General features: G+C 44.9%; 1 protein-coding gene across 5 annotated transcripts in view; it reads left to right on the top strand.

Moving 5' to 3' along the window:
* C3H1orf226 (chromosome 3 C1orf226 homolog) overlaps positions 1 to 13,457 on the top strand; it is a 435,074-nt gene that overhangs the window by 290,170 nt on the left and 131,447 nt on the right. For 4 of the 5 annotated variants that reach the window (XM_049881081.1, XM_049881077.1, XM_049881078.1 and 1 more), the window contains one exon: positions 5,289 to 5,381. In XM_049881081.1, coding sequence (XP_049737038.1) covers positions 5,289 to 5,381 — 93 coding nt within the window. Of the gene's footprint in view, positions 1 to 126; positions 4,963 to 5,288; positions 5,382 to 13,457 lie in introns of those variants that run through there. The other variant, XM_049881080.1, reaches the window with a different exon arrangement.

The raw sequence follows: 13,457 nt of genomic DNA on the forward strand, positions 1-13,457 counted from the left end.
CTTAGGCATAGCATACAGTAGGTGCAATTACACAGACGTATAAAACAGGATGGGGTGTTGAACTTGCATGTGGGGGAGTGACAAATATCCTTTTGCAAGCACAATTAAAGTAGACAAGCTGTGAGAAGAAGTGAATTTTTAATAAAATGTTTTCATATTTTGTGTCCTACTACCAAAGTTTGGCACCAGAAAATTCTGAGCTTCATATCTCTGACCTGCTCCTTAACAGATACAGGACTACCTGCTTGGTAGTTGTGTGACTTGACCTTTCCGGACTCAACTTTCTTGAGTCTGGAAACCGGATGCCTACCAGAGTTATTAAACTTATGAACTTTGATAATAAGTGCAGAAGGACTTCCTGCAGACCCTTTGTAAAACAGTCCCTTTGGTTAAGAGGCCTTCAGTTTGGTTGTGGAGATGTGGTTACACTCATGACACAAAGACTACAGGCAGAATATGATGAAAATGCCCAATGGCACTCTCAGAGTTCACTTTCAAATTCCTATGATCATTCCCAGGAAGCAAAGCTGCAATGTTCATTCTAGAAAGTTAGTGAGCACAGCTGAAAATAAGCCGAGGGCTTGCAGAGTGAGGCCACCAGTACCTGCCTCTTCAAACTGAATCCCTCCTCTGGGTGAAGCCCTCTCTGAGCATCTTGGCTAACTAGCTGGCCTTGGCTCACACCCAGAAGCAGTGTGGGGATGGTGGGAAGGAGCTGTGCCAAATGAGCTTCATGGTGAAGAACGAGGGGACCAGGATGGGTCTCAGGCTAATTCCTGTGGAGCTGCTGAGAGAGTGCATCGCTAGCCAGATTGTTTGTGTTCAAGGTGACTGAGGAACTAAAAAAACCAAACTCATTGCCATCCAGTCAATTCCAACTCATAGTAACCCTATAGGACAGAGTAGAACTGCCCCATAGGGTTTCCAAGGATTACCTGGCAGATTTGAACTGCCGACCTTTTGGTTAATAGCCGTAGCTCTTAACCACTATGCCACCAGAGTTTCCTGAGGAACCAAGGATTCTGTAAAACAAAACAAAATGAAATTATATATATATGTGTGTGTATATATATGCATATGGGTTAAAAATCAGTAATTGTGAAAACATCCAGGGGTGCTTCAGGGAGACAAACATTGTCAGTGAAAATAGACTGTTAAAGGTGTGGGGGTATGCGTGACAGTCCAAGCCTTCCCTGTCACCCCTAAGAAAGTAATTCTGTTCATTTTATTTCTGCAGTAGAGCCTCCTGCCCAGCGCTGGGCTGGTCCCTTCATTAAATGCTCCCTTAACTGTTTCACTTAGCCAGCTGCTGCAGGTCCCCTGCTCCTTCTCAGACACTGGCTGTATGAGACACAGGGAGAGGAGGCAGCTGTAGGAATCAGGGCAAAGGAAGCATGGGAAGTCAGGAAATGTTCAGAAATCAGGCGGCTGGCCTGTCAGCAGCTCTCTGACTTGCAGCCAATGTTACTTACTGTGTCACTCGTGGAACGTTTACTCTTGGCTCCTGTTGGATCTGAGCGCCTCTCCTTGCCCTGCCTCCCCTTGGTGGGCCTCACTGGTTGGCACAGTACACCAAGTTCCAGGGCCACTGTTGTAATACAGGCTCCCAGGCTCTGCTTGTGAACCCCAAACACTTTTCCTTGGCCTCTCCGGCCAGCATTTAGTATTCCAGGACTTATATTGCATTGCTGCCTAAAAGGTCAGGCCATGTAGAGCTTAATCTCTTCTTGCTAGTGGGGCTTTAGCTACCAGGTCAGCCTGTCCACATTGGGCCAAAGGGCCAGACTTGCTGGCACAGACGCCAGGGCTGGCATAGGCTTGGTGGGAGGCTGGCCTGAGCTGCAGACCGCAGCACCAGCAGTCTTGTTTGTTTGTCAGCCCCTGGCAAAGCCTGAGCAGATGGGATCCTCACCCTCTGGAACACAGATACTTCCTCCTGAGCCTGCCTGCCCAGGCAGCGCTCCACCTTGGAGCAGCACAGACTGGGGAACAGGAGGGCCTGTCCCTGCAGGTCCTTTTTCCCCTTTGTTCTGGTCACTTCCATTCTCCCCCCACCCCTCCAATCCATTTTCTCTCCCTGGAGTGAGCACAATACACCCTTGTGCAAGTGAAGTACAATTGCCGTATCAACAAATAGTTTAATGATAATAAACATTTAGCATTTTCAGATACTTGATTTTCTTTAGGTTCCATGGTTTCCAATAGAACTGCAATTTGCATACTAATTCTTCAGTTGGAAATGGGTTGGGACATCTGACCAACAGGCAGGTGGAATAAATGCAGAGTGTGTCCTACCTTATAAACAGCACTCAGGTAGGACTGGCAGCTGTAAAGGGACCTGGAGTCCTATTGCCTGCCTCTCGTGCCACTCTTCATTTTCAAGGACTCCAGGACATTCCTAGAGTAAGGAGCACCTGTGTTGTCACTGTTATTGAGATTCTAGAGGATATTATTCAGTCATGCTTTTCCAAATACTCACTGCCGAGAGACCCTGAGAGAGCCAGCTGGGAGCATGTGCACAAATTGAATTAGAGGCTATTTTCCAGTCCCATAGAGAAAGTTTAGCTGCATTTTGAGTTTTTAGATCAGGGTATTAACAAGTGTGGCCAAGGTTGTCAAAACATTAACTACAGAAATAGTTAAATTTAACATACCCAGGTAGTGAACTGGCTGGGCGCCTCTTGCCAGGCTTGGGTTGGGGATCTTCAGTAGAAAGGTCCAAGAGAAGAGTTAAGCCAAACAAGAAAGAAAGGTGTGCTCAGCTACAAGACTCTTCTAGAAATACAAGACAATTAAGGGTCTGGCAAAATGCTCTCTGAAACTGGAGCTGGGGAGAAAGGCACAGTGCCTGGCAGAGGGAAGTTTTTAATATTTGCTGTGTTGTTTTTGTTGCTAGAAAAGGGAAGAAGGATTTATGTGGAGCTTGTGAGTTTTTTTGTTTTTTTTTTTTTTTTTGAGAGAAACATAGTCGATGAGATCAAAGAAAATAAAACAGCCAAGGACTGACCTGTCCAGGGCAGGTGTTGTCCGCCTCTGGGTGTTTCAGGGACTCTTAGATGGTCTTAACTCCCATCTGAGTTCATCAAAAGGCTCCCTTCAGTTCTCCCTTTGACTGGCAAGAGCTGCCCTGATTTTAGTGACTTGGTCAGGAGGGAGGCGCATCTGAAAGGCAGTGTTTATCGAAAGCCCATGTGAGCGAGGTAAATGCCGGTGTGGTTGGATAGGTAGCCGGTTCACCTCTCCCAGTAGGCACAAGGCCAAAGTCAGCTAACTTGCAGATTCTTATGCTGGTGCTCCCACTCAGAGGTAATTTCAGTTCATCTAGAAGTGCACCTGAGCCTAATGATGCAGTTAGAGGCACACGTTGCAAACTAGAGCTGCAGCTTTCACTGGCTTGTTGCCACTGACCTAGGGAGGAATTTGCCACAGGGCTTAGGTCCTGTCCTGAGCCAGACTCCAGGACTACTGCACTCCTCACCTCCCCACCCCCTCAGGTGATCTCCTTACTCTTAATTGCCTTTGGGTTCCCAGGCTGAAGCAGAGTCAGAGGTTAAAGTTTTCTCCTCTTTCTTCTTCACATCTGGTTCTCTGCTTTGCCCTTCTTTCAGCCCCCTTTGTGAAAAGGAGAGCTGTTGATAGGGTGGAGTTGCTGGGTGACGCAAACAGTTACACACTCAGCTGCTAAACAAAAGGTTAGAGTTTCAGGTCCACCCAGAGGCTCCTCAGAAGAAAGGTCCTAGCAGTCTACTTCCAAAAAATCACCCATTGAAAACCCCACGGAGTACAGTTTTACTCTGACACACACGGGGTTGCCATGAGTCAGAATCAATTTGATGGCAACTAGTTTGGTTGACAGGGTAAAGGGATTGGGAGATTAGGGAAGTGACCACTAGACTGGAGAGTGACGTAGGATGCAGTCACCTGGAAACTCAAATCAGCAGACAGCCAGAACCTGTCCCAACAATATGAAGAAAAACATTTTACCTTAGTTAGCAAGGTCGTGTTCTTGTCTATAGGAAGAGGACAGCCAAGGGGGCATCAACACTGTCCTTGTACAACAGGATAGCAGAAGATGAGCTGAGGTTTCAGTGGAAGGGAGAGTCTTTGGACAGTACTCGAAGCTCTAAGTTGAGTTCATAAGAGTCTTAAAAGGCATGGCCAAGGTTATCAAAACACTCACTATAGAAATAATTAAGTTCGAGATGCACAACCAATGAGCTGGGTGCCTCTTTCCAGGCTTAAGCAGTGGCAGTTGCGGGGAGGGGTTTCTTGAGAAGAGGGACTATGGGTTGGAGTGAAGTCTTGGTTTTGGGTCCTGTATTACTTAAATTAAAAAAAAAAAAAAATCTGTAGCCCAGGTGTTTGATTAGAGAGTACGCCAGATAAGTTTTCTAGGTGGTGATACCAAGTTGGGGACCAGATGAAAATGGTTTTAATAAACCTGAGAAGTGCTCAGAGTGAAGTTCAGGGAGGAAAATGTAGAGTAATACCACCAGTTATGAATAGTTGTATAAGAAATGGCTATGAAAGAGCAAATTTTACAGAGAGAGATCTGGGATTGAGGGCGAGGCCTGGGCTGAGATTGGAGCAGCCCTATTCAGGACTGCTCGTGAGAGTTTAGAACGTAGGAGTTGTGAAGTAATGCCTTCCCTTGTGACTATTATGTGTCACATCCTTGCCAGAGTACACTCTAGCCCCAACATCGTCTGGCTAATAGAGCTGTGGGTGGACTTGGAGACTGTCCCGCAGATAATTAAAGGAATTTGAGAATCAAATTTGTAAAGAACAATTTAGAATTAATAAGTATCTTTTAGAATGTAAGAAACGCTGACATCAAAGACTAGAGCCAGCTTGCCTTAATCTTTGCTGGGGATAGAATGGAGTTTTAGCAGCATTCGCTTAGCCACAAGGAAAACTTGCCTGACACCAAAAGTTGTTAAATGGTGGAATGAGTCATTAAGGGTAGGTCCTAGATTTCTGATGAGAATTTCAAAGTCCCCTGTTTTTATCTCATTAGGATGAATTAGATTCATTCCAGTGGTCCTACCTCATGGCAGAGTGGTGGAATTGATGACCGCTCTGAGTTCCTATTCCAACCTAGAGATTCCTGCCCCTGCCTGCAGACATCTGTCTGCTTTTACATCCCCTGAGATGCTCCATATCTCCAGGAACTGAGCCAACACGCTAGACCCAGCTGGGCCCAGCCTCTCTTTTCCAACCCACGAGGTAGCTGGGACTGTGCAGATGCACCGATCTAATTGGATTCTTCGTTCTCCTGTCCTTTGCAGTATGAGTTTAAAGCCAAGAACATCAAGAAGAAGAAAGTGAGCATTATGGTTTCAGTGGATGGAGTGAAAGTGATTCTGAAGAAGAAGAAAAAGGTAAGTAGCTCTGAACTTGCCTGTCCTGAAGAGGGAAGCAGAGAAAGTAGTGTGGGATACCTTTTCCTTTTAGGTCACTCTATGGACAGAATTCTTCCCTTAACTGGCGAGGTCATCCTCTGACCAGGAGCAGAGTTAAGAGGCTGCAGCTGAAGCAGAGAGTAAGGCACAGACCACTGGCAGTTTCACTGGTGACAGAAGCCATCTCTGATCACCCTCTCATGCAAATGCCCTTTCCCATTTTGACACCTTTATCTTTGAATCTGATCTCAGGAAATACTTCCAATTTAAGTGACAGCAGCTAAGTAACTGGGTTCAGTGGGGGGAGTGGACAAGAAGCGGTTCCCTCAGTAGCTGTCCCCTTCTGTCGTAAGAACAGTTAGTCACACAATGGAGTGGCATCTAGCCCCATTGTGCAACCTTGTGTCATCCTGTTCCAATCGCTGCTGCTTCAGCCTATGTGTTTAACTAGTACTTCAGAACCTAGCTGCTACTGCTGAATGGGAGGGGCAGAAGGGTGGGAGAGAGAGGAAGAAGGCATTGATCCCTACAGTGCAATGGGTCTTCCTCTGGGTCGGGTGATACAAACACGTGAGCATATGTTGTTTCACACTTGGCTGTTTTGTGTTAGTTGTGAGCACAGTGTTGTGAAAGATGTGGACACCTTGGAAAGACTAGGTTCCCATAATGGGGGGGGGGCGTGTTTCTGAAAAGAAATGGAAAAGGGCTTGGTTGACTGAAGATATGTAAGGAGAGTCCTTTTTTCTATTTCTTGACTTTGCTGATGCCTTTTTTTATTTGTTTTTTTATTTTTTTTAATGATGCTTTTGTTTTATATCGATTGGTGGTAGCACTGTAGCCTGAGCTCCCCTTTGGTTCCAAACCCAAGTTGATCTTAAATCAAATGCAACTCAAGGCAAACCCCAAGGAGAGATTGTGAAGGTTATGGAAGGCAAAGACACGTACTTAGTAGTAGGCAACATAAACCTGGAGAATCATATGGTGAGGGAGATCTTAAAGGGTAGTAATCTGTCAATTCAAGGTCTTATTAAATCTTCTTAACAACCACCTTGGAAAAGACATTGCCCAGTGTATGACTGGACTTCTCTAGTGATGGGAAATTTACTACTTCCTGAGGCAGCACATTTCATGTCTGGACAGCTACAAAGGTCTCCATATAATAAAACAAAATTTGTTCTCTTATGCTCCCTAAAAATCTTTAGGGATGGTTCTAGAAATCATTCTATGGCTAGGAGGTTGGAAGTATGTAGGGAAAAAATAGAACATGATATACTGTTGATAATCAACTTCTTCAAAATTCAGAAGTTGTATGGAATTTTTAACAGTGTGTTAGGTGTCTTCGACTTTATAAACCTCCACTGTGGGGACCTCAGTCCCCACCTTGTTCTTACTGTGGAAGTATCTTTCCTGCCCCGTACCCTCACAGCACAAATATGCACACCATGAGGTAATTTGTATTGTCCTCTCAGGAGTTTCTGAGTAGAATAGTTGCTGAAGCAATCCGAGGTCTCTCAGGTAGGCCTATCAGTGCCCTAGTTAAAGAAATTATGGGTAATGATGGTGTGAATTTAAGAACTAGCGATGTCCTCAGAAAAACTGAACCAGTGCAACCTAAGCCCATGAGTCAGGGAGCCAGGCTGAATCCCTATTTGGCTTTTGCCACGTGTGTCAGATAGCTCTACTCATCCCTTTACTGACGGGGAAGAGGCATATTGTTGCTCTCACGTCAACTGCTAAAATAATAATTGCCATTCATTGGTGCTTTCACAGCCATTATCGTCCGTCCCTTCATCAGTTCTGTGAAGAAAGTCTTTGAGGACGTTTCCCCTAATCAATGTTCATGACATCCAGTCACCTGGGGAAACTAGCCACAGAGGCAAAGTGGCTTTTCCCTCCCAGAACTCAACCCTGGCCACCTTTCAGAGGCAGAAACCCAGACTTATCAGTATATTGAAGTTATGAACCTTAGGATGCTAATTCATACTAGCAAAGCTCAGAAGAGGCTGTTGTAGAAACTAAACCCCTGGCTTCTTAAGTCCCTTTGAGAAATAGAACAGTCTCATAGACCAGATATTTTCATTAGCCTGACAAGCATGTGTTCTGTCTCTGGGAGGCAAGTGATGTGAGAAGACAAATTAATTATTAGAGGGTTGCTTGGTGAGCCCAGCAATGGAGCAGAGCAGCTAATTATATGAGAGGAATGCTTCAGGTCCTTGGGCTCCACAATAGATGGGTCTACATGATGCTCATAGTGGCCTTGTTGGGTGCGTGCTGATCGTGGCGTGTGTTAGACTGTACCAGCATTTACTTCCATGACTTTCTGATGTCTGTACTCCCATGGCTGACCACGCTGCATCTCTGCAGTACCCCAACCCACATACATGTCTGACTGACATACTCTTTGTTTACCTTCAGTCAGATTACATTTCAAAGCCTGCTGTTCTAGGGGCTGTTCTGTCCATCTTGAGTAACTTTGTATAGCTCTGATCTGGTCCATTATGGGTAACTTCATAGTTTTGCCCTTAGGGGACAATCTTATTTCCCATTTCACTGTCTCCCCCACGTATCATGCACCATATGCAGTGGTATCCCCACTTTGCACGACTAGGAATGGGGTGGGGCAGTATCTGACCTCCTCTAACTTCACAAGGGTGAAAGAGAATCAAGATCAACAGCCCAAAGCTGATTCCTGTGAAGCGGAGGTCAGACATGCCCCACCCTCCAACCTTTTTACAAATTCTCATGCCAACCATCCCTCCCACAGCACTCAGTCTCTCTGCTGATTTCGATAATTCATTGATGGCCACACAGAACTCACAGACAATACTCACAATTATGGGGTTTATTAGGGAAGTAACAGGTTACAATTCAGGTTCAGGAATGCTCAGGATATAGTTCTTCTATCAGGACAGCCTCTTCTCAGCTGCATCCACAGGCAGGTCTTTCCGTGGAATTCGGCCTCTGGCCTGCTTGGGCAAATGTTACCAAGCTCTTTTAGCTCTGCCAGTAAGTTCCCAGAGGCACCCCATTCCACCAGTAAGCCTCAACCCAAGGACGCTCAGCTTTCTCACTCCATGGGCCGGGAAGCCCACCACCCCTTCTCCTGTCAGTCTCCTGCCTCGCCACCATTCCTCTGCCACTGCTTCTCACTATCTTCGATGTTATAGCTCTCCCTCTTTCTCCCTCTGTCTCCTGGTTCCAGAAGCTTCTCAGTGCAGGGATCCTGGGTCCAAAGGACGCACTCTAGTTCTGGCTCTTCTTTCTTTGTGGTGGTGAATCCTCCTCTCCTGCCTCTGGGATGGCTCATTTTAAGCCTAGTAGGGTGGTAAAACTGTTTAATCCCTTTGTTAGAACACCATATACCTTATTTGCATAGTCTCACCAGTCACTGAGTCACAAAGATCATGGCTAGAAGGGCCATATTAAGTAGTTTGTTGTACCACAGCATGTGAAAAAACTGAGGTTAAAGTGTTGAAGTATTTTACCTGAGATCACATAACACATAAGGACAGCAGTGTGCTGAGGTATCAACTGAGGGAGAAGCCGACCTCCTACCAAGTAATTAAAAGCTAAGCTGGAGAAGCGTCTTCCAGAGGGAATCCGTGGGACCTTATGACTCACTTTGAAACTCCATCCTTGGTAATCTCTGGTGTAGGTTCACTTTCCAGCTGGCCCAGTGGAGAGGTGATCTAACAGGTCTTTCCTAGATCTGATTCTTCTGGTCCCAAGCTTGGGAAAGGAGAGTCTCCCATCTTATTTCCTCCACCCATGCCTGGTGCCTGTTTCAGGGCTGTGGCTGTTATTTGGATAATGCCTTTAATCACACTGTTGATTTTATACCGCCTCTGACAGATGAATGCACATTAACAGCAATCAGACTTTTTGTCATCTTGTTCCCATGTGACGGCCCTCTGTTATCTAAGATGGCTGATACCACCCCACTCACACACACACTCTCTGTCTTCTCTCATAGAATTGAGAGGGGGTAAGACTAGACATGGCATCATGTAAATGCACAATCTTCTCCAAGGAAATGGAATAGCTGGCAAAGTTCAGTGATGGCCATCTTGATCAGGTGAAGAACTAGAGCTCTTGCCAGGTAGCCTTAGGTGTAGAAACAGCCATGTCTGATAGCCAGAGGCACCATGTACAGCCTGACATGCTCTACTGATTAATCAGTGCCCTTGCTGGACTAGTTGGTAAATATGTTGAACATTTCAGCAAAACAGCATGTTGATTTTCTCTGGGTCACTGTGGTATGCTAGAGGGACCCTGGGGCTGACATGAGAAGATCTGAATTCTAGTTCTACCTCTACCTTTCCTGGCTGTGTGACTCAGCAAGTTATTTTGCCTCTGTGAGCTTCACCTGTAAAACGAACAGTTGGATTAGATGATGTATGGTATGGATCAGCATGAATCCAATTCTCCAGATGTGGAGATGGATTGGTCCTCACCTTTCTACTTCTTCATCATCACTGTCAGATGCCCCTGTGGTAGACTCTTATTCTTACTCTAGCCATCCAAGCTAGGTCAGAGCTCACAAGTTAAAAGGACACTGTCCTTCAGACTGCTAAGTAGGCAGACAGCAGCTGCAAGTTTGGGGAGTCTAAATGACACCCGGACCTTCCAACATACTGGCCACAAATTTGGGCTGGTTTCCCACTGCTCCTTCAGAATGCCAGCTTCAGGCTCTGGAGTCTACATCTACATGACACCTTTACTTTCTGACTAGCTGGTTGCTACTGCTCCTTTGGGTTCAATAATTTGCTGGAACAACTCACAGAACTCACAGGAAATATACCATACTTAGGACTACAGATTAATTACAGGAAAGGATACAAACAGACACATAAGGCAGGTCTAGGGGGTTCCCAATGTGCTACCCTCCTGAGAGCAGAGGTGCTCATCAATGAGGAAGCTCTCCGAGCCTCTGTGTTCAGGGCTTTTATTGGCCAGTCCTACACGATAGGCTAAATCACGCCTCCAGAGACTATTTAATATTGACTTTCTAGGCGAGTCTTTTCCGGCCTGGGTGGTTCCCATTTGCAGCACAAATGCTCAAGTGTGGCCTGGAAGCCCCAGACCAAGGCACTCCAGTTACTCCATGGTTATTTCTCAGGAACCAAGGACAAAAGCTACTTTACTTAGTGTAAAACTAGGTCCGTTATCCCACAGATGATCACTTTGACTTTTCCAGCCCAAATACTTTGTGCCAGTACTGGAACTAAGCTTTTCAGTGTTTATGTGTGTGTACATATAGGTTGTCTGTAATTACTCAAGTTTTCGAGAACATACCAGGCTACAGAGAAAGCAGATCGAAGAGGCCAACCACGTGTTGTTGTCTCCTAATCCTCTAGAACAGAATTGGGCCCTCTGAGGGCCTCCCAAAGAAGCCACTGAGCCTCCTTTCTTTTCTCAGTCTTTCCATGGTAAATGGTGGTGTGCTTCCGGGCTGAGGGTGGAAGCTTTTTTACAAGGATTACCTGCTCATCAGTGAGCTTTTTAAGTGCAGTGTGGTGCGATGGGTTTGTTTGTATGTGGCCTTTCTTGCCATGGTCTTGTAACTCACAAATAGGTAATTGTGGTCCACCAAGAGGATTAGATAGCTTGCTAATAATGCAGATGAAGTTCATGGCACCCCTGTGGGGATGGGACCATGCAAATAAGGTCTATGAAACCCTAACAAAGGAATTAGTTTTGCCGTCCTGATAGGCTTAAAATGAGCCATGCCAGAAGCTGGAGAGGATCTTACCATCACCAAGGAAGAGCCAGTAGTGGAGTGTGTCCTTTGGACCCAGTATCCCTACACTGACAAGCTCCAGAAGACTGAGAAAGAGTGAGCTATAACACTGAAGATGGCAAGAAGCAGTGGCAGAGAAACGGCAGCAGAACCAGGAGACCAGCAAGAGTCAGTGCAGTGGACTTACCAGCCCACAGAGCAAGAAAGCTGAGTGCCTTTGGGCAGGAGGCTTGCTGGCGGAGTAGGGCACCTCTGGGCACTGGTGAAGCTAGGTTTGCCAACCCATGAAGCTACAGCTAAGCGCCTTTGGGCCAGAGCTTACTGGTGGAGTAGGGTGCCTCAGGGTACTTATCAGCAGAGCTAAAAGAGCTTTGTAATACTTGCCTGAGCAGGGCAGATGGTGAGAGGCCAGAGAGAGGTGCCCCTGTGGGCGTGGCTGGGAAGAGGCTGTCCTCATGGAAGATCAGTAATTGGAGCATTCCTGAACTGAATTGCAACCTGTTATTTCCCTAATAAACCCCATAATCGTGAGTATTGTCTGTGAGTTCTGTGTGGCCATTGCAGTGAATTACCAAACTCAGCAGAGAAGTAAGAGAGTGCTGTGGGAGGGATGGGTGGTGACAGAATTGGTAAAGATGGCGGAGAGAAGAGGCATGTCTGACCTCCACTTCACAGGAATCAGCCTTGGGCTGTTGATCTTGATTCTCCTTCCTCCTTGTGAAGTTAGAGGAGGCCAGACACTTCCCCCATGCTGTTTTTCACAAGGGCAGGGACCAGTCAAACCCAGCATGTAACTGGGCACCTGACACATGTAGTATGTTTTCAATAGTTATGGCTCTTGGTTGGCTTGGTGAATGGATGAACATTGTCTGTGTGTGATAATGACATTAAATCAGAAAGAATTAAGTATTTAGCATTTAGATCCAATAGAGCCTACTTTGTCCAACGGAAATGACTGATTTTGTTATTGTTATTAGTAGGACTTGTTCAGGTGACTGATCTTCAAGACTAGAGCAGACAGTAGCCAAATACATTGTAATCATCTCTCATTGAGATAATATATATATATATTATAAGCTATATATATATATGTAACCTATATATATATATATATATATATATGGAAACCTTGGTGGCATAGTGGTTAAGTGCTACACCTGTGAACCAAAGAGTCGGCAGTTCGAATCTGCCAGGTGCTCCTTGGAAACTATCGGTCAGTTCTACTCTGTCCTATAGGGACGCTATGAGTCGGGATAGACTCGACAGCACTGGGTTTGGTTTTTATACATAAGTGTATATATATAACCTTCTTAATATAACATATATATATATATATATATATATATATATATATATATATATATATAGGTTATATTAAGAAGTATCTAAAAGTGATGTCTTGAACTGATGGCAGCAGATAATGAATCTTAGATTCCTTATAAATCTTAGGTTGTATTTGTGGTGTGAAGCCAGTTACTAAGATAATTGGCTTGACTTTGATGCCTTTCCATCAGTACGTTTTCTTCAGCTCCCCAGTAGGCCCAAGTAATTATCTTTTCTGTATATGAAATAATGATTATTTGTTATGATACTGGAATTACACTATAGCACCATGTGTTCCTAACATGTTCAAGGAACTGGGTAGGATACATAGGAGTATTAGACATGGACCCTTTCCTGCAAAATTATTTTTGATAGCACAATATGTGTATCAAAAATATATAGGTCTAGTATAGCTCCTGTAACATTGGATTATAGTTATTTATCTCTTTCCCTCATAGGCTGGAGCCTTTAGGGGGCAGGGACCATGTCTTCTCTCAAATCCTATTTCATCTGTTTGGAAAGGTGGAAGACAAGAGGGAGCAAACCAGTGAAATAATTACACACTAAAATGATAATAACTAACAATAATACCTAACACTTACGTTGAGTACCTACTGTTTGCCAGGCCTTCTTTTATACACTTATTAAATCCTCACAACAGTCCTATGAGATACATACCATTCTTATTCTCATTTTATAAAAGACCATTGAGCAACTTCCCTAAGACCTCAAGTCCTGTCAGTGGTGAAGTCAAGGTTCAAACCAGGTCTGTCTTGCTCAAATCCCAAGCAGGTTCTTTCCAGTTGCCGTCATTGCTGTGTGTGTATATATGTACTAACCTCCTCAGACTCCTTTAGGGAAATGGTACTTTATAAGAAATGTCTAATTATTTCAGTCTTTAACTTTTAACCCACACTCTGTCACTGAAACATCATATCTCAAGGCAACTATTTTCCTGCCCAAACAGTAGTGTTAGTTACTGTGTAAACACA

Source organism: Elephas maximus, chromosome 3 (genome assembly GCF_024166365.1).
Source record: "Elephas maximus indicus isolate mEleMax1 chromosome 3, mEleMax1 primary haplotype, whole genome shotgun sequence".
Lineage (NCBI taxonomy): Eukaryota > Metazoa > Chordata > Mammalia > Proboscidea > Elephantidae > Elephas > Elephas maximus.